The sequence below is a fragment of the Lissotriton vulgaris genome, chromosome 11 (genome assembly GCF_964263255.1).
Source record: "Lissotriton vulgaris chromosome 11, aLisVul1.2, whole genome shotgun sequence".
Classification (NCBI taxonomy): Eukaryota; Metazoa; Chordata; class Amphibia; order Caudata; family Salamandridae; genus Lissotriton; species Lissotriton vulgaris.
In genome coordinates, this window is record NC_141699.1 from 993,626,561 (window position 1) to 993,648,048 (window position 21,488).

At 43.3% G+C, this 21,488-nt stretch overlaps 1 protein-coding gene across 1 annotated transcript in view; it reads left to right on the top strand.

Annotated features, from left to right (window-relative positions):
- Positions 1-16,217: 16,217 nt before the first annotated feature.
- LOC147683839 (anosmin-1-like) overlaps positions 16,218-21,488 on the top strand; it is a 225,161-nt gene continuing 219,890 nt past the window's right edge. Inside the window, exon 1 of the mRNA XM_086944239.1 lies at positions 16,218-16,510. Within this exon, the coding sequence (XP_086800365.1) occupies positions 16,319-16,510 (192 nt within the window). The 5' untranslated portion in view covers positions 16,218-16,318. The remainder of the gene's footprint in view (positions 16,511-21,488) is intronic.

Below are 21,488 nucleotides of genomic sequence, written 5' to 3' on the forward strand. Positions count from 1 at the left end.
GATAGATAGAGTGAGGGCGATAGATAGATAGAGTGAGGGCGATAGATAGATAGAGTGAGGGCGATAGGTAGATAGATAGATAGATAGATAGATAGATAGATAGATAGATAGATAGATAGATAGATAGATAGATAGATAGATAGATAGATAGATAGATAGATAGATAGTGTAATTATGTGGCATGTAATTATGTGGCACTGAGTGGTATTTGGAGTGTATGTTGCGTTGAGCGTAGTGTAAGGATGTAGCATATAATTATGTGGCAGTGAGTGGTATTTGGAGTGTATGTTGCATTGAGTGCAGTATAATTATGTGCTGTGTAATAATGTGGCACTGAGTGGTATTTGGAGTGTATGTTGCGTTGAGCGCAGTGTAATTATGTAGCATATAATTATGTGGCACTGAGTGGTATTATGAGGAGTGTATGTTGTATTCAGTAGAGTGTAATTGTGTGGCGTGTAATTATGTGGCACTGAGTGGTATTGTTTGGAGTGTATGTTGCATTGTAATTATGTAGCATATAATTATGTGGCACTGAGTGGTATTGTGTGGAGTGTGTGTTGTATTCAGTAGAGTGTAATTATGTGGTGTGTAATTATGTGGCACTGAGTGGTATTTGGAGTGTATGTTTCGTTGAGCGCAGTGTAAATATGTAGCATATAATTATGTGGCACTGAATGGTATTGTGTGGAGTGTATGTTGTATTCAGTAGAGTGTAATTGTGTGGTGTGTAATTATGTGTGTAATGTGGCACTGAGGGGTATTTGGAGTGCATGTTGCATTGAGTGCATTGTAATTATGTGGCGTGTAGTTATGTGGCACTGAGTGGTATTTGGAGTGTATGTTGCGTTGAGCGTAGTGTAATTATGTAGCATATAATTATGTACGTGTATCAAGAGGGAGAGAGAGGACCAGATAGCTAGTCCAGATCCCCGGTTTATATGTCAATTAATCAAAAAGAGGCTAGCTAGGAATGGGGTTGACAAGATTTTTATATTTTAAAGATCATAGTGACTCAGTTTTGTTTTGTCAAGGGGTGGTGGCACCTGATGGGTGTCCTTAAAAAGCCCTCACCCACCAACCTAGTTGGTGGCATGCTTCATCATCGGGCCCACCCAGTGACACCTAGCGTGTCCCGGGTGTGCTACGACGCCTGGTTACAGCGGAGCAGGTATGTCACTGTGTGTGCGGTGAAGGGTGATAAGTTTGTGAGTTTAAAACGGCTTGGCGGGGGTCCCAGTACCCGGAGGGTAAAGGCACTTTATTACCTGGGCCTCCGTCAGCGGTTAAAAATAAGGCTGTGGGACGTTAGAGGCGAGTTACGACCTCCCACGTCCTTTAGAGTGTCAACATGTTTCAGCCAGTGCCTTATCAATATGCTGGCTTTCTTCAGGACTGATAAAAAGGTGTGTGCAATTAAAACTAGTGGGTGTGTGAAACAGGCTATGTGTCTACACGCCCTAAAGTGTATCTATGTGTGAGAGGGGGGATTCCCTTCTCAAGATCACGCTAGTTTTAAGTTGTTTTCTCTTCAAGGTTATTGAAGTGGCAAGGGGTTGGCCAGGATTTCTGGCCAGCGCCGGCTTTGGACCTGTTGTGCCTCCTTCGCAGAACCGGTTCTGCGAAGGAGGCACAACAGGTCCAAAGCCGGCGCTGGCCAGAAATCCTGGCCAACCCCTTGCCACTTCAATAACCTTGAAGAGAAAACAACTTAAAACTAGCGTGATCTTGAGAAGGGAATCCCCCCTCTCACACATAGATACACTTTAGGGCGTGTAGACACATAGCCTGTTTCACACACCCACTAGTTTTAATTGCACACACCTTTTTATCAGTCCTGAAGAAAGCCAGCATATTGATAAGGCACTGGCTGAAACATGTTGACACTCTAAAGGACGTGGGAGGTCGTAACTCGCCTCTAACGTCCCACAGCCTTATTTTTAACCGCTGACGGAGGCCCAGGTAATAAAGTGTCTTTACCCTCCGGGTACTGGGACCCCCGCCAAGCCGTTTTAAACTGACAAACTTATCACCCTTCACCGCACACACAGTGACATACCTACTCCGCTGTAACCAGGCGTCGTAGCACACCCGGGACATGCTAGGTGTCACTGGGTGGGCCCGATGATGAAGCATGCCACCAACTAGGTTGGTGGGTGAGGGCTTTTTAAGGACACCCATCAGGTGCCACCACCCCTTGACAAAACAAAACTGAGTCACTATGATCTTTAAAATATAAAAATCTTGTCAACCCCATTCCTAGCTAGTCTCTTTTTGCATATAATTATGTGGCACTGAGTGGTATTGTGTGGAGTGTATGTTGTATTCAGTAGAGTGTAATTATGTGGCGTGTAATTATGTGGCACTGAGTGGTATTTGGAGTTTTGAAAGGCCCAGGTTGTAGGGCCTGGTGATGCTAATTGTGCCATGTATTGCGAATTTATATATTACCAAAATTAACCTGGCTGATGTCACACTTCCGTTTTGCACATATTACACGTTTTGCAAAAATTCTTGACCCCCTTATGTTTTGCGCTCCTTCTATTTTTTTTCTAAAATGTGTTCAGCAGACTATGCCGTCAGACATTATTGTAGCACTGAAAAGATCACTGTTTTGACCTCTCTTTGAGCTCAATTTGTAAAAATATTTAGAGGCCGGCACACTAGTTGTACACCAAAAACCTATCCTTGTTTTAGGAGCTACACATAAAGTGCTGTCTGCACAGATTTTCTAAGCTAGAGCATGGGCGCTACGTTGAACAAATAGGGGTAAACAGCAGTGTTGATTAATTTTTGCTTGCAAAAAGTATTTTTCATGAAATTTTCATGCGAGTGCAGGCTGAAACACACCATGAAGCGGCAAACTCCAGCTATGCCATACAACATAGTGAGGACTGCCTTCAGTGCTTAATTTGTGTCGGTGCTTGCCAGGGCTTGGTGCTAGCACTTGTTTTTCAAGATTTTTATTGACATTCCAGCGTATTGTGGCACTGTTCTTCAATGTCTAAGAACACTAATAGCACATTTAATAATTCAATCTGTATTTTAAAAAAAATAATACCAGCACGCCCAGGCCATTATTACAGCTTTGTTTGACCTAGAATATTACAAATTGACACATTTGTTGGAGTTGATGTGTAGGGGCTGGCATTGGTACTGGTATTTGCCAGCGTTGACCAGGACAGTGGATGGAGAAATCAACAGTTGGCATTCTGAGGTACATATTGGGCCCCTGTGCTTGTTTTTTTTTACAAATTAGGCAGTGCCGCAAATACAGACCAACCAAATTAGCGGCACCAGGCGCCGTCAATTGGTATGCAGAATATTGCCGGATACTCACATGCTGTTTTTTATTTTTTTTATTTAAACATGTTTTATTTATTTTTTATACACGAACACATTAGCAATTCTGTTACAGGGTTAGCATAGGTTGTACCAAGCGCAATTTATACATAAGTGTCCTGAGACATTATGCTTAAAGAGCAATTTCATAGGAAAAGATTTACATGGGGTACCCCTGCGTGCTCGTCTGTGCATTGGAATTTGTACTAGCGGACGCAAGAACAAAACTCACGGGAGGTGCCCTTCACTGTTCACACACATTTCTACCATGGTGCAAAGCTCTAGTCTAAATGTATTTATTTTTTTATTTTTTTATTTATTTAATGCATTTTTATAAAGCGCGGACTTTACCTGAAGGTGTCAGAGCACTGTACAATAGAACCAGTTACGATAGATGAGAGAACTGTTGCAGGAAGAGAACAAACAAAAATAGCATGAACAGACTTTACAAGCAAAAGTAAGAATAAATATGACAAATTTTACAATGACTAAAGAACTTCCAGGCGAACAATAGCAGGCCATAGAATCAAAACAACGCAGGCAAAAGGAAAACAGTTTCAAACACAGCAAGCACAGGATGTACAGCAAAAATATAAACATATGTGACAAATTTACAAAGACTAAAGAACTTCCTGGCAGGGTCTGAGAAGGAGGGAATTAGTTCTGAAAGTGTCTTTGGAATAAAAGGGATTTGAGGTCCACTTTGAAGATCTGGATGGAGGTGATGGCACGGAGCGAAGGAGGAAGCGAGTTCCAGGTTCTCACCGCATCACCTGAGAACGATTGTGCCAACAGTTTTTCTCTTTTGAAGGAGGGGGGTTCAAGAAGGAACTTTTCCGCATTCCGAGAAGGTCTTTAGCCTCCAGACAGTTTGAGTTTATTCGCCAGATAGCGAGGGGAGGAAGAGTGCAAATGCAGACACTTTAAAAAAGAATTAGGTGCACAAAATATCATGCAGCAAATAATCACAAATCAATTATGTGCCACTGATAATGCAAAAGACCACTTATTTTAACAGTGATGTTTTTTGGGCGCTATCTTCCAATCTGTGCGCCATTTTGTAAGACTACCTTGGGAATCCCATTTAAAGCATCACTAGAGCCCACCCACTGGTCTAATGACTAGAATAGCGACGTGAATACTAGGACATTAGGGCCAGATATGCAGTTTATGAGTACTGTACTGCACTCTAATCCACAAGAGACCCAATCACTTTATTGGCTGAGCCAAGTGACAAAAATACACAAGGAGTCAAACTTTGCAAAAAAACAATATTTAAAGAATGCAAAATCACAATAAAATAGCACTGTCTGGCCGAGGCTCTGTGTAGTAGGGGAATCTTTTTTAGAAAAGGTTATGGGGATACTGTGACAAATAATTCAAATGTGCAGATTTTTAAGGCACAGAACTGGAATCTGTTGTTGTCCAGCAGAAACATGAAGTCATAATCAAAACATGTTTGCCCTCTGTTTACCAGGAAGCTGGTCTGGACACCAGTTCAGTTCCCGCCTTCTTCCTCAAATGTCTGTGTGTGCTGTCCTGTGGCAAGTCAAAAATACCTAGGGTCTCATTTATGAAAAGTGACGCATCGCTGCGTGAAAACAGCGATGCATCACTTTTCACTGCGCCCTCCTTGCGACACCAATGATGAGTCATATTTATATTATGACGCATCATGGCGCAAGGAGTTTTGAGATATGTCAGTATTTCTGACATATCTGTATGGCGCAAAAGTGACGCATTGCTGGAGTGTGTCACAAAAGTGACGCAACTCCAGCAATGTGTCCTTTCACATGGGGCAAGCCCCATGTGAAAGGGTCTGCGTCAGTCTTACGCCTGCTGTGAGGCAGGAGTAAGAAATTGATGCATTTGTGTCCTAGAAGTGGCGCAGTGAAATCTTATAGAATTCACTGTGTCACTTCTATGACCCTTTCTTGCGTCAGAACGCCCCCCCCCCCTGCATACATTATACCTGGCGTAGGTATAATGTAGTGCAGGGGTTTACAAAGTGACGCATCTACCTAGATGCGTCACTTTGTAAATATGGTACAAGGCACATTTTTTACGCTGCTGGTGCGTCACAAAAAGTGACGCACAGGCGGCGTAAAAGTGACCAACGGCCTCATAAATGAGGCCCCCAGTATTGTGCCAGAACCAGACCTGCAATCCCACCTGCAGGTTCAAGAATTAGGGGTCAAAGGCAAGAGGCCATAGTTTGGTAGTTTGAAAGGTCTAAGGACATGGTCGTGATGAGGTCTAGGGGAAGTTTCAATTACGCCGGCGTAATTCACCTAATTCCTGGTGTTTCACATTAGCACGAAGTGCGTTCTCGTGTCATTTTTTGACATGAGGATGCACTGTGCACTTTAGACACGCAATATGCCAGATTTGTATTTCATGCAATTCGCACGTTTCTGGAATTTTGCATAATTTCGCAAAAGGAAATTATAGAAATTCCGCACACCCCTTCCTCAAAGTAGGCTTTTAAATCTGGGCTGTTTTGCATGATGAATTGGATTACCAGACACAAGGGTGTATATTTACCAACATTTCATGCGGCGCAGCAAGCAAGCTCTGCTGGGCAGCGCCGCATGGTAGGGAGGCAGCAGAAATGCGCCATATCGACTACACCATGTCACATTTCCTCTGTCTCCTAGGGCTGGTGCACTTGTGGCAGCTTAGCGCCAAGCAGGGCTTTAAGTGGGAGGGAAAAACTGGGGGGTCTCTCAAAGGAGCGTGGTCAATGTAATTAAGGGCGTGGTGGCTGTGTTACCAGCAGGGTTGTTTTTGTGCAGGAAGGTACATCTTCCTGCAAAAAAAAAACAATCCTTTAAAACCCCTTCGCTGCTCTGCACATTCCCCTGCTGTGCTGGGGGGAAGGGGGCGCGCGCAGCGCTCCCATGCTCATGACGAGCTCAGCTCGTCATGAGCTACAGTGCTCCTGTGCTCATGACGAGCTGAGCTCATCACGGCCGCACCCGTTTTTTTAGAACGCTCAGCACAGCAGGGGAATTAGCCCAGTGTGCGAGCGTTCTAAAGGCCATGACGAGCTCAGCTCGTCATGAGCACCGGAGCACTGTAGCTCATGACGAGCTGAGCTCGTCATGAGCATGCAAGGTGTTAAGGCACATTCTGCTTTCTGTGTGTCCTGCAGAATGCAGCACGCAGTGAAAGAGTTAGTAATGAGGAGAGATAAAGATATTTCGTTACTGCTCGGTCAGAAAAGCACAGTATTTCGGTGTAATCCCAGATGTACTGACTTTAGTAAAACTGGGATTTGCGTCAAAAACCATCGGTGGTTGCGTGGGAATGCCTACGTTCCACTCATGGAATGCCTCCCTACCGCAAGGCAATGCAGAGCAGCGATATGTGCTGCAATGCATTACTTTGGATTTACTAAACCACGCAAGGTGGGTTTGCGTGGTATAGTAAATACCATTGAAGGACTTACGCTGCCTTGCGCTGAGTTGAGTCACACAAGGGCAATGCAAGCCCTTAGTAAGTAAGCCCCCAGATGTGAGTACGCTCAGTCTGAGGTGTCACCGGAATTGATGTGAGTGAAATGGTATTGCCTGTACCTAAAATTAATCAAAGGTAGGAGATTGGATGGTTTGATTTGTCACTTGCCCTGTGTGGGATAGGGTAGGTTCAGTGCTTAATCTGAGCTGGTGGGTTGCGGTGCTGAGCAACGGCACTTAATTGTCAACACTGGGGCTTGTACCAGTCTGGCACATGGTGGCACCGCTAAAAACAACCATTGACTGCCGCCCAAGCCATTCTCACAGCTTTGACCGCCTAAAGTAGCCTGAATTGTTACACCTGTAAGAGTGTGATAGTTAGTAGTTGTGGTGTTACTATCATTGGCAGTGCTGGCAGGGGCAATGTGTGGTACAAGCTGCCTTGGCCTAATGACAAGAGCCCTGGAACTTATGTTTTTTACAAGCTAAGCACTGGGTGGGAGCAGTGTGGAATCATGTGACACCTTCTATAATTCAGCACTGTGATCAGGAATACTTCAGACTGTTACCAACATATGATAACTTTTTACACCAGAGCTATGTTATATGGGAGACATGTTATAAAGAATGCCATACTCCTGGGTAGACTCCATATAATACCCCTAGGTGATTTAATAGAGCCTACAACAGTCTGACTCCACCTAAGCTATTGGGGAGACTGCATATAATACTCGGCGGCCTGCAATTCCTGTATATAAATATATTTTCCTTATTATAGGCAACTTGTGAGGTGTCTAAAGAAATGGGGTAGCTACAGAATCTGAACGTATTTGTATACAAACAGCCACAACCTGACTCACATTAACCTGATTCTAACATATTTTTGGAAAAATTACTAACTGCTTTATGGTGGTTTAATTTCTCAGTGCATTTTCTGCTTTTGCTCATATTGTCTGCAATGAACAGTAAACAGTAAGGCACTAAGGATTTAAGCTGTTTATGGGAAGGACAATGGTGCGACCATGTATTGTAAGGAATAAAATGCTCTTGCCATACATTATAAGGATATCACAAGCCATCCCAGAGTTCCATGACCTTATGAAGAAACTCATCCTTTGCCCTCTTTCCTCTATATGATCATGAAACTCCTCAGTAAATGTAAATGTCCTTATAATGTATGATGGGGGTACTTTATTACATATATAGTACCCTGACGATTCAACGCTTTTATCCAATGGGTTGCTTCATTGCTTCTTCTTAGTAGTTCATCTGTTACCCCCGCTAGACGGAACATAAACTACGGGTGTTTTAACAGTGTCCTCTGTTGCTCCAGGGTAAACGTCATTACTCCTTGGTAGCTTAACAATGCTGCAATGATTGGCTATTTTGATGCCCCTTTTATGTCCTGGGGTAGTCTTCCTATAATACTCCTGTGTCGTTTATGCTTTTTGTTTGCTCCTCCCTTGTGCATGGGTAGGCTCTGTCTAGTACTCATTTGTGGTTTAACTGTGCCACCAATTGGTCGCTCCTCTGTTGCCCTTCTGTTGCTGCTGAGTGCGCTCCTTTTAATCACTGTTCTGTGTAACAAAGTCTATCCCTACACATAATGGCATGGCAATGCTTCCAATCGAAAGAGTGCATGCATGACAATGCTTCCAATCGAAAGAAGCAAAACATTAACATACATGAAATTAGACCTGAATATGGAATTGGCCCAAATTTGAATGAGACAGATTACTACAAACTGTAAGGCAATAAATGGAAACACTATGATTAACTGTAGCCATCACTAACATTTGCATTCCAGGGAGTAGGGTCCCACCCGTCACAAGGAACTTCGGTGCCTCGTCAAGAGATACTATATACCAATGTACCAGTACCAACACCAAAGGTCGCTTTAGGAGCCTAGTGTAAGTGAACTCATTTTAATTTAAGCATTCCATCCATCACCTTGTGGTTGTTGCAATTTAAAATGGGAGCCTGGTTTAAGTCCTTTCCATCACTGGCAGTGAGGAATCCCTGGCTCATTTCTGAAGTGTATTTTTTTTGGTTCCCTTTGGTTGCGCACACTATCAATCCCGCCATGATGTTGTTTCAGATACTGTTAAGTTAGTTGTTGGATGACATTATACAGCTCAGATCACCTCACCTATTCGGCACAATGCATACTTGTGCTGAAAATGGTTTTTGTGATTGTCTAAACCAATTTCACAGGTGGCGATACAAGTCCTACTCCTTGTGTGACTTCATACCTTCGGTAGAAGTATGTGTTTCTATTTTACTACACTGAATGTTGGGAGAGATCAGCTTGTCTCATAATTGATCAAATCATCTAGACGCCTTGGCATTCGATGGTTAACCAAAAGCGGGATAAGTTACTTTTATTGCCTGGCCTGGTATGGGTTGCATTGGAGTATCCAATTGAATACATTTATGAATTGAGCTTGAAATGCTAGCAGTGAAGCCCAAAGTCTACCTCTCCAGATTTTTAATTCAATCACACAAACGTGATGTTTATGTTCTTCCCATTTGTGAGGTTATTGTCTTTGAGTTATTTTAAGATGGTTTAGTCATGGTGTGGTCAGGGGCAGTATCTAAAGGCAAATATTAGGCTGCAATCTGAGTTAATTATGGGCAGATGTACTGCAATGAGATATACTACGAATAAATGTACTTGATAAATCTTATAGCACAAGACAACTTCAAGGTCTATTTGTATAAAAGAGTTTTGGAAATGCTGAAGTTCTCTGTGCTGGATAGAATTGACATAATTGTTGCTATTGTGTGATAGAAACTCAATTTATTACTTTTTAATGCAGTGAGTGAATTTTCAGAGCTCACTATTTCAAGTGTGATTCTAATTAAGAAGATGGCTTACTCGTTCTATTTGGAGTTCCAGGTTCAATCCACGAGGCAAAAAATGTATTTTGTGGTTGATGTTGAATGACACTCAGGGCAGATCTCTACTAATATTAAGTATATATTGTATTTGTATAGTGTGAAACTGGCTGAGGTGCAACAGAGAGATGAGTCAGGTCCAGGTGAAGCAGTAGACTCTAGACACAATTCTGACCTATTCCTCTTGCTTTCCTGCCAAACATCACCAAAAGATGCCAATTCAAGGTGCTGACACATGCCTACAAGGTCCTCCATGACCAAGGACCAGCATACATCAATCACGGCCTGAGCTTCCATCAACCCTCCAAACACCTGCGCCCCACCTCTCTCGCAAACCCCCCCCATATCCATCAAAGCTACAGTGGAGGGCGAGCCTTCTCCTACCTCACCACCAAGTACAGGAACGACCTCCCCCTTCAACTCTGAACATCATCCTTGTTCCCGAAATTCAGAAGGGGACTCAAGAACTGGCCTTATGAGTGATCCCATCAAGAACCTAACATCCTGGATACACTCACGGGTGATTAGCCAAGCTTTCCAAATCCGAGTTGATTGATTGACTGACTGTAGGAGCATCCAATACCAGGGTATCAACTGGACAGATGGGAGTATTTTTTCTACACTATGATGTTTTCATCTGACATTGAGTTGTAAAGTGACGTCAATAAAGAGGAGAATTGGAGAAGTGTGGCTCAATGGTTAGAAGAGGCAGACCATGAAGCAGAGGTTAGACCCAGGACCAGGGTCAATTCCCGACGCGGCAGGGTCTTGAGCCCAAAATGTCCACAGACTCGATAATTCTCGCTTCGGTGCCTGCTCGAATCACGGGTTCACACTCTGCAACTCTGGGCAATAGCTTGCTTAATCTCCGCTATGGCCTCCCCGCGGCGGGATGCCTGGCTTTCACCTTGGGGGTGCCAAGTACGGGCTATCTCACAGGAAAAAACCAGGATGGGTTCCCAAAGCAAGCGCTTAGAGACCTTTGGTGATAATGCGCTATATAAATATAAATTACAATTACAATAAATGCCCTGGCGGTGATAGGTCAATTGACAACCATTAATAAAATGGCCTTCAGTTCTATTCAAATGCAGCAATAGCCCCTTCTGTCAATGCTGCTTCTGTATTTAACAGCTGAAAGTTACTGATGTATGCTAGAAAGTCGTATGACTCTTGGCCTAGCTTTAACAATCTAGAATGTACTATCTTCAGTTGTTTGCTTCCTTCTGTATTTAACATTAAATTGGATTAGGAATTTGTTGTATTTCTTTAGCCATAGACACTGGTTCAGTAGGAAGGAGGCTGCCCCCGTCACTGCTTCCTTAATCAACTAAGATTGTTTTGCTCCTTCTCTCTGAAAATGTTGCGGCCATTCTGTATAATTTACATGAATTAGGCTGATAGATGTTGAAATTGATGTGGATCACCTGCAAATTTATTAGGAGTCGACTGACCAAAGTGGAAATGCCCTCTGAAGAGCCTAAGACTCTAGAAGGGTTTATTACTACACAAATAGTCACCAGAGGACGTGAGGCTATCACTTGACTATCCATCGACACTAGACGCGAAGAACCAGCCTGAGGCCTTTAATTTACTGATGTTGTCAGAAGGTGAGACATCGCAATAGGAGCAGTCTCTAACTCCTCAGGGATATTGGTTGTGATCAACGCCATTGCCTGTAATGGTTTTGCATCCACAATCTTTCCATTGCAAGGCTTGGTGAAAGGCTTTGGGGATTGGATGTGGCCTTATGGCTAGAGCGGTAGACCTCGACGCTGGGGAACCAGGTTTGAGTCTCGGCAAGGACACTCAGCATCCTGTGATTCTGGACAAATCACTTAATCTCCCTGCGCCTGACAAAATAAAAAATGTATGTGTCCATCTGTAACGCAACTGGTGCTCATGTAAAGCACTCTGATACCTTCGGGTCAAGTTTGTGCTGTATAAAACTCCAGAAAAACAAAGAAAAAGAGTAGACGGCCTGAGAAAAAGTTAGGTGTGGGTGAAGTGGCAGGATCTGGAGGCAGTTCTGAGCTCTGACTGCTGCTCTGCCTCTAAACCTGACTGATTTGGGTATGCCAAACTAGAGCAACAGGAAAGGATAACTTAGGGAAGGGAAAAAAACAAAGCAAGGTGATGTTTGTGTCTTCGTCCCTGGTAGCAGGCGAACAGGTTTTGATACAGGAATATCTCTTGAAAGGTGTAAAACAGTTCATCTACCTAAGGAAAGAAAATAAATCACAACACAGCTTTTAGCAAATCTGTCTTCGAGGTTAGAAAGCATGAAACCAGGTTTACCAGCTTTGCAGTTTATTCTACCAACCACTGTGAACCTTATGCCATCCAGGGGACGGCCGGGGACCCAGCTTGGAAGCCACTGGAGAAAAGTGAAACAGTAAGTGCAACAAACTACATGGAAAACTTAATTGAGATACGCAATACACTGCTGAGAGAGACAGGATAATGACATCCAATGCCAGTTGGAATTCATTTTCATAAAAGGTTTGTATTAAACAACCATTTGTTCATATCAGTCAATAATAAGACTTTATATGGTTGTCCAGTGTATTAAAATTCTCAGATGTCTTCTTAAGCCGCTTTCAATTTCGAAAACATTATTACTTTGTGGCAGGGGTGGCTGGTACTGAACGGGGGTGGCGGCGCGGGGGGTTTAAAAAAATGAAGAACGGTTTAAAAAAATAAAGAACACATCTTTGTAAGGCCGCGGGCTCTCATCCGCTTCTCTTCTGGAGTCAGGAGGCACACGGGCCGACCCTAAGCCAATCACGACAGGTTTTCCACATTCCTGTTGGGTTTGGTGCTTCATGAGACAAAATACACTTATACCATTATTTATTGGGCCTTTTCATCCAGTAAATATCAGTGGTTTGACCTGCTGTTATTAACCGGGGGGGAAACTCCAAGAGGTCGTAAAACTCTGATCCACTCATAATTGTAACACCTATGTATACAGGGTTAGCATGGATGTCTCCGTTTACTAAGGCACTTTGTAATTGAGGGCTTAGAAATTAACCCCTTCCATGCTGATGACGGCCCTGGCCGTCATGCATCACGGTGGGTGTGTGCTGATGACGGCTGGGGGCTGTCATGAACCCGCCCACTCTTTAAAACGGCCGCACAGCGTGAAAATTCGGCGCGCATACAAGGGGTTAAGGGGCCTATTCATGAGGCTGTTTGTGCGCTCTTAACCACACCGCATTCTGCAGTACACATAGAAAGAAGAATATGCCTCCCAAGATTATTTTTATGTAGGAAGGTTCTGCTTCCTGCACAAAAACAAACCTGAATACAACGCAGGCCCCCTTGCACCATGGTGCTAGGGGTCCTGCTTTGGCACTAGGCAGCCCATTGTGCACCAGCGCATGGGAAAGGACACAAATGCGCCGCATTCCATTAAATATGTCGCATTCCTGCCCTTTCCGGCATCACAAGGCTCAGGAATGAACCCCTAAATTTTGTAATATACACATATACTGCGTAGATAGCGTAGAATAATGACGCTCTTGAATGTTGAAATGATGTTTCTGCTTTATTTTAAGAAGCATTAAACCTACAGCTGCTCACATTACAACATTTTTTTTCAGGCATCATTTTACATGGTAATAGTTAGGGGTAACCAGGGAGTAGTTCCAAATCCGCGTGTCATTGGGATTCCTGGCCTTTGCTGCTCCTCATCTCTGGGGTCAATAGGGGATTAGCAGGAAAGTGAAGTGGCCCTTGAGCCAGGCTTTAGGATTGCTCTTTGCTGTCCCTAGTTAGCCCTAATTGCCTTGTCATGACCATTAGCAGCTTATAGGAGGCTAGTGACTGGCTTAGAGTGTGACAAGGGGTCATCCCTCTGTTGTCATCAGGGGTCAGAGGCACATGATGTCACTGTTGCTACCTCTGGCTGACATCCATCGTAATTAAGGATTGTGAATAAGGCCATTTTTGTTTGGCAATCACCGTCACTGCCTCAACTCGGGAAGGACATCAAGACCTGGCTCTTGGACTGAACTGCAGACCCCCCTCCCCCCCCCCCCCCCCCCCCTCCCAACACACACACCTTGAGACTCTAGTGGGTGATTAGTTGTGCTCTATAAGAACCCTGATTGATTGTTGTTTACATTTTTCTCGTAAGCATGACAGATTGAATACCATGCTCATGTTAATCTTCATGAACACTGGAGGCAGCTCGAGTATCCTAAGATCAATGGAGTATTTTGATTAGGCCTGGGCAAAATTTTTATTACGGCAAATTAATCGGAGTAATTTTAACAATTTTGTGTTACTCTTGTGAATCAAAATAACTGAAAATTTCACACAATTACACCCACCCGCGTAATTTGGGGGTAATATGCTTACTGCAAGAGCCCAGGAACGGAGCGTGAGCGGCTGCTGCTGTTTGAATTTTGTCGTATTTAGCTCTATTTTTGTTCATTGTGGACTTGTCTTCAGGGACCATTTTTTGTGCTGAGAAAATAGCGCTACGTGCTGCTAACATAATTTTACTGTGATTTAGAGTAATTATGCGGCAGCAAATTTCATGAGTTAGGCTCACCCCTACTTTTGGTTGGTCAGAAAGCCTAGTCATCTTAGTATTATAACTTGTGAAATTAAACCATTGAATATTGGGAGCTGCCTTGCAGACAAGGGAGTGGCAGGGGCAGTAAAGTCTGGTATGGACGTGCTTGTGTGTCTTTCTATTTCTCCCTTTATAAATGAGGGCAAAAAGAACTGTTGATGGACAGAATGCAGAACAATGTCATACATTCGCCCCAGTACAGAGATCTGGGCCTAAATCCAATTTTTTTTTGCTCACCATGCCATTCCAGTTTGGACCCAGCCATATGCAAATCAGTCTTGACCCTGCGTCCAGCCCAACCTGCCAGGCAGGTCCTCCCTGGACTGGAAACAAGCATCCTAAGACCGGTTTCTGGCTTTCACCCCTCATCAGCCAGGATAGCTTGACTCCAGTGGCATGGAGAGCACGGGACCCACGTTTGGGCATACCCATCCCACTCAGAGTGACAAATGCAAAAAGAACAATTGATGGACAGGATGCAGAACAATGTCATACATTCACCATAGTACAGAAATCTGGGCCTGAATCCATAGTTTTTTTTGCTCACCATGCCATGCCAGTTTGGACCCAGCCATATGCAAATCAGTCCTGACCCTGCGCAGACTCTCTTTAGCAGGTGAAATGTTGTAATAGCATCATAGCCCCTCTGGCTAGGGAGACAAAGGATGCTAAAGGCCCTCGTGTGTGTTATAGGCCCTCACCTGCAGTTTGGACTTCTAACATAGGTAGAGAACTTTTCGTGCCCAGTGTAACCCTCTGCAACCGGCTATGAGGCTGGGTCGATACAGTTACCAGAAATCTCCCTAAAACACGTAATTACATGTATCTTTCTGTAAAATAAGGCTCGGGGCAAGTAGTCGGAGCTGCCACCTTTAAAGATACATCCTGCGGTAGGCAAATGATGTAACTGACACAGCGCCCAACAGGTTTATAAATAGTTTATTGTATTTCCGTCTCACACAAAGTCAACTACTGGCTTTGACATGAACACTGTTTTTGCGATGAAGGCTTTTTTCACACTTTTCACAGTCAATGTCGGATCGTACTGTTCATTTTTTTAGTGGCACGCCAGCTTTTGGATTAATCAGTGACATTCATTCCTTCTTTGAAGCACCCCCTGACGAAGGGCATGGGCCCGAAATGTATTGGGGTACCTGTTCATTTTTTGTATTATTTTTTTTTTAGAGTTTTATATAGCGCGAACTAGACCGGAGACAGTATCAGAGCGCTTTACATGAGCAACCAGTTTCGTTACAGATGGACACATTACATTTTTTTGTTAGGCGCACAGGGCAGGGAGATTAATGTATGTGCCCAGAATCACAGGATGTTGAGCTTCGTTGCCGAGACTCCAACCCGGCCCCCCAGCTTCCAGATCGACAGATCTAGTCGTAAGGTTACACCCTCTCCCCTTAATAAGCATGTGCAGCTGCTCCAGCAGTGAATATAATCGAAAATAATGTGATTATAACATTATGGAGATGAAATTCCAAGAGAAAATGAAAAAACGGAAAATGAAAAGGAAATTTAAACATTTTTTGAAAAGATTACTGTTTATTCATTTTATCAAGGCGTGCTGGCTGGGTTCGTTCTTTCCCTGAAGGAGAACGCTTTGCAGCAGTATACAGCGCCCAACGGTACCAGAGGCGCTATCTGAAGGTGTTTTCTACAGCACACGTTTTCAGGCTAAATCACCGTGTGAGCACTCTGTGGTGGCCTCTGAAGCCCGCAGTTATCCCGACGTGTGCGAGGGGCCTGCCTTGTGCCAGGCCAGATGCAAACAGACATCTCCTGGCTGGTGCCTCGTGTGCCAGGGCTGGTGGGAGGGACAAGACGGAGGCAGAGGAGGGGAGGGAGGGTCCCCACGGGAGCCGGGGAGGGAGGGTCCCCTCAGGAGCCGGGCTGCATTCCTACACACACAGGGTATCCCGCTGCACGCTGCTGGCGCAAGGCTGTGTGGAGGGCAGACCCGGGCTGCGCATCACCCCCTTCGGTCTGTGATTGTTACGCTCCGCTGAGGGGACCAGCTCTCCGTATGGCTGCCAGGTTGTGGACCGCGGGGCTCCTGTTGTGCTTCGGGGTGCTGCCAGTCGCCCCCTCCCGGCGCAGGGACCGTGAAGAGGGGTCCGGGGCAGAGCTGGCACAGCAGGTCTCCAGGGCCAGGTGCACGTCCCGCTGCCTGGCACTGCACATGGCGCAGCTCTCCGGGGCCTTCAGGAACTTCCAGGTAATAAAGAAAAAACACAGTGATGGCATTTGTTGGGGGTGCGCACCCATCGTCGTTGAACGGCTCCTCGGGGCGCCTGGCAGCTCCTCGGGATTGTGGTGACACTGTAGTGCTTTAAATGGGGCGGAACTGTCCGGTACTGAGTACCGGCGCTTCTTTATTTTGAGAGGGAGAGTACCGGCACTTCTCAAGACACATGGAATACATTTAATGGGAGAGTACCGGCACTTCTCAGAAACAAGCAGGTACTCTGCTACAGAGTACCTGCACTTCTATTTTTCCATTTCAAGCATTGAGTCACTCACTTGTCTGACCGCCTTATTGAGATAGCACCTTGCAAATGTCATTGTATCTTCTGGGCGCTGTTTATCAAGGTGTACACCTGTGGCGTTGCGATTGTTGCTCTGGTTTCTAACAAGAAGTTATTTTATGGAGACAGTGCAGCGCTTTCTCTCCGCGTGCGTGCGCATATGCGTGTTTGCGTGAGCTTCAGTGCACGTGTCTGTCAGCGCACGTGTATGTGTTTGTGAGTGAGCATGACGTTTCTCTGTGCCTTCTTATTGATATGATGTGTCTTTCTTTTGAACTGACACTGTGTTTACTGCACACCTGCAGCACAATTAAGTGTGAGTGTGCGTGTTTGTGCGTGCATATGCTGTGTGTGCGTGTGTATTTTGTGTGTGTTTGTTGTGTGTGTGTTGTCTCTGTATGCTGTGTGCGCGCGTGCATTTTGTGTGTTTGTGCCAGCATGTGTGTGTGTGCGTGAGTTATGTGTGGTGTGTGTGTCTGCGTGTGTGTTGTGTCTGTGGGCTATGTGTGTGCGCGTGCATTTTGTGTGTTTGTGCCAGCATGTGTGTGTGTGCGTGAGTTATGTGTGGTGTGTGTGTCTGCGTGTGTGTTGTGTCTGTGGGCTATGTGTGTGCGTGTTTTTTGTGTGTGCGTGCCAGCATGTGGTTGTGTGGTGTATGTGCCTGCGTTTGTTGTGTGTGTGCGCTTGTGTGTTGTGTCTGTGTGCTGTGTGTTTGCGTGTGTTTTGTGTGTGCGTGCCAGCATGTGGTTGTGTGGGGTATGTGCGTGGGTGTGTGCGTTTGTTGTGTGTGCGCTTGTTTATGTGTGCGTGCTTGTCTGCGCTCATCAGCACGTACTCTAGATCTCTCAACCTTAGGTTTCACCGCGGCCACATATTCCATGATGTCTTCTGTTTGTGCTCTGCTTATTCCACACCGACCTCACAAGGATGAACGTGCGGCCAGCAGGGTCTGTCTCGGCCGGGGAACGGGGGGCGTTCATTAATCACCCCTTCCTATCCCTTTTTGCTGGATATTACGCAGCAGCACGTGGTTATGTTATTGACTGATGAACGCCGCTGCTAAAAGTTTGTTTTCGGTGACTGTCCGTGAAGGGGTGTCTGTCTCCGTCCCGGGGGCTGCCGCCAGCCAGACTACTGTCTTCCCTCTGTCATGCTTTCCTTACCCGGAGTTGGTCGGTGTTTTACACGCTTCTGCGGAATGGCTGTGGGTTTGCGCTTTGCTCAGTTGCACTCTGATGCCTGGCCTCTCACATCTTGCATTTAGAGTGGCGCCAATACTTACAATGCTGCATATTTAAAAGCGCCCATTCATTCATTCATTCATTCTTGCATTTAGAGTGGCACTAATGCTTACAATGCTGCATATTTAAAAGCGCCCATTAATTAATTCCTTCATTCATTCATTCTTGCATTCAGAGAGGCGCCGATACTTACATTGCTGCATATTTCAAAGCGCCCATTAATTAATTAATTAATTCATTCATTCTTGCATTCAGAGAGGCCCCGATACTTACATTGCTGCATATTTAAAAGCGCCCATTCATTCATTCTTGCTTTTAGAGTGGCACTAATACTTACAATGCTGCATATTTAAAAGCGCCCATTAATTAATTAATTAATTCATTCATTAATTCATTCATTCTTGCATTCAGAGAGGCGCCGATACTTACATTGCTGCATATTTAAAAGCGCCCATTAATTAATTAATTCATTCATTCATTCTTGCATTCAGAGAGGCGCCAATACTTACATTGCTGCATATTTAAAAGCGCCCATTAATTAATTAATTAATTCATTCTTGCATTTAGAGTGGCACTAATAGTTACATTGCTGCATATTTAAAAGCGCCCATTCATTCATTCATTCATTCATTCTTGCATTTAGAGTGGCGCCGATACTTACATTGCTGCATATTTAAAAGCGCCCATTCATTCATTCATTCATTCATTCTTGCATTTAGAGTGGCGCCGATACTTACAATGCTGCATATTTAAAAGCGCCCATTCATTCATTCATTCATTCTTGCATTTAGAGTGGCACTAATGCTTACAATGCTGCATATTTAAAAGCGCCCATTAATTAATTCCTTCATTCATTCATTCTTGCATTCAGAGAGGCGCCGATACTTACATTGCTGCATATTTCAAAGCGCCCATTATTTAATTAATTCATTCATTCATTCTTGCATTCAGAGAGGCCCCGATACTTACATTGCTGCATATTTAAAAGCGCCCATTAATTAATTAATTCATTCATTCTTGCATTTAGAGTGGCACTAATACTTACAATGCTGCATATTTAAAAGCGCCCATTAATTAATTAATTAATTCATTCATTAATTCATTCATTCTTGCATTCAGAGAGGCGCCGATACTTACATTGCTGCATATTTAAAAGCGCCCATTAATTAATTAATTCATTCATTCATTCATTCTTGCATTCAGAGAGGCGCCAATACTTACATTGCTGCATATTTAAAAGCGCCCATTAATTAATTAATTCATTCATTCTTGCATTTAGAGTGGCACTAATAGTTACATTGCTGCATATTTAAAAGCGCCCATTCATTCATTCATTCATTCATTCATTCTTGCATTTAGAGTGGCGCCGATACTTACATTGCTGCATATTTAAAAGCGCCCATTCATTCATTCATTCATTCATTCATTCTTGCATTTAGAGTGGCGCCGATACTTACATTGCTGCATATTTAAAAGTGCTCATTCATTCATTCATTCATTCTTGCATTTAGAGTGGCACTAATAGTGACATTGCTGCATATTTAAAAGCGCCCATTAATTAATTAATTCATTCATTCTTGCATTTAGAGTGGCACTAATATTTACATTGCTGCACATTTAAAAGCAACCATTTATTCATTCATTTATTTATTCGTTCTTGCGTTTGGAGTGGCACCAATACTTACATTGCTGCATATTTAAAAGCGCCCATTAATTAATTAATTCATTCATTCTTGCGTTTAGAGTGGCACTAATATTTACATTGCTGCACATTTAAAAGCGCCCATTTATTCATTCATTTATTTATTCATTCTTGCATTCAGAGAGGCGCCAATACTTACATTGCTGCATATTTAAAAGCGCCCATTAATTAATTCATTCATTCATTCTTGCATTTAGAGTGGCACTAATAGTTACATTGCTGCATATTTAAAAGCGCCCATTCATTCATTCATTCATTCATTCTTGCATTTAGAGTGGCGCCGATACTTACATTGCTGCATATTTAAAAGCGCCCATTCATTCATTCATTCATTCATTCTTGCATTTAGAGTGGCGCCGATACTTACATTGCTGCATATTTAAAAGTGCTCATTCATTCATTCATTCATTCTTGCATTTAGAGTGGCACTAATAGTGACATTGCTGCATATTTAAAAGCGCCCATTAATTAATTAATTCATTCATTCTTGCATTTAGAGTTGCACTAATATTTACATTGCTGCACATTTAAAAGCGCCAACTCATTCATTCATTCTTGCATTTAGAGTGGCACTAATGGTTACATTGCTGCATATTTAAAAGCGCCCATTAATTCATTAATTCATTCATTCTTGCATTTAGAGTGGCACTAATATTTACATTGCTGCACATTTAAAAGCAACCATTTATTCATTCATTTAATTATTCGTTCTTGCGTTTGGAGTGGCACCAATACTTACATTGCTGCATATTTAAAAGCGCACATTCATTCATTCATTCATTCATTCATTCATTTATTCATTCATTCATTCTTGCATTCAGAGTGGCGCCAATACTTACATTGCTGCATATTTAAAAGCGCCCATTCATTCATTCATTCGTTCTTGCATTTAGAGTGGCACTAATGCTTACAATGCTGCATATTTAAAAGCGCCCATTAATTAATTCCTTCATTCATTCATTCATTCATTCTTGCATTCAGAGAGGCGCCGATACTTACATTGCTGCATATTTCAAAGCGCCCATTAATTAATTAATTAATTCATTCATTCTTGCATTCAGAGAGGCCCCGATACTTACATTGCTGCATATTTAAAAGCGCCCATTCATTCATTCTTGCTTTTAGAGTGGCACTAATACTTACAATGCTGCATATTTAAAAGCGCCCATTAATTAATTAATTAATTAATTCATTAATTCATTCATTCTTGCATTCAGAGAGGCGCCGATACTTACATTGCTGCATATTTAAAAGCGCCCATTAATTAATTAATTAATTCATTCATTCTTGCATTCAGAGAGGCGCCAATACTTACATTGCTGCATATTTAAAAGCGCCCATTAATTAATTAATTCATTCATTCTTGCATTTAGAGTGGCACTAATAGTTACATTGCTGCATATTTAAAAGCGCCCATTCATTCATTCATTCATTCATTCTTGCATTTAGAGTGGCGCCGATACTTACATTGCTGCATATTTAAAAGCGCCCATTCATTCATTCATTCATTCATTCTTGCATTTAGAGTGGCGCCGATACTTACAATGCTGCATATTTAAAAGCGCCCATTCATTCATTCATTCATTCTTGCATTTAGAGTGGCACTAATGCTTACAATGCTGCATATTTAAAAGCGCCCATTAATTAATTCCTTCATTCATTCATTCATTCATTCTTGCATTCAGAGAGGCGCCGATACTTACATTGCTGCATATTTCAAAGCGC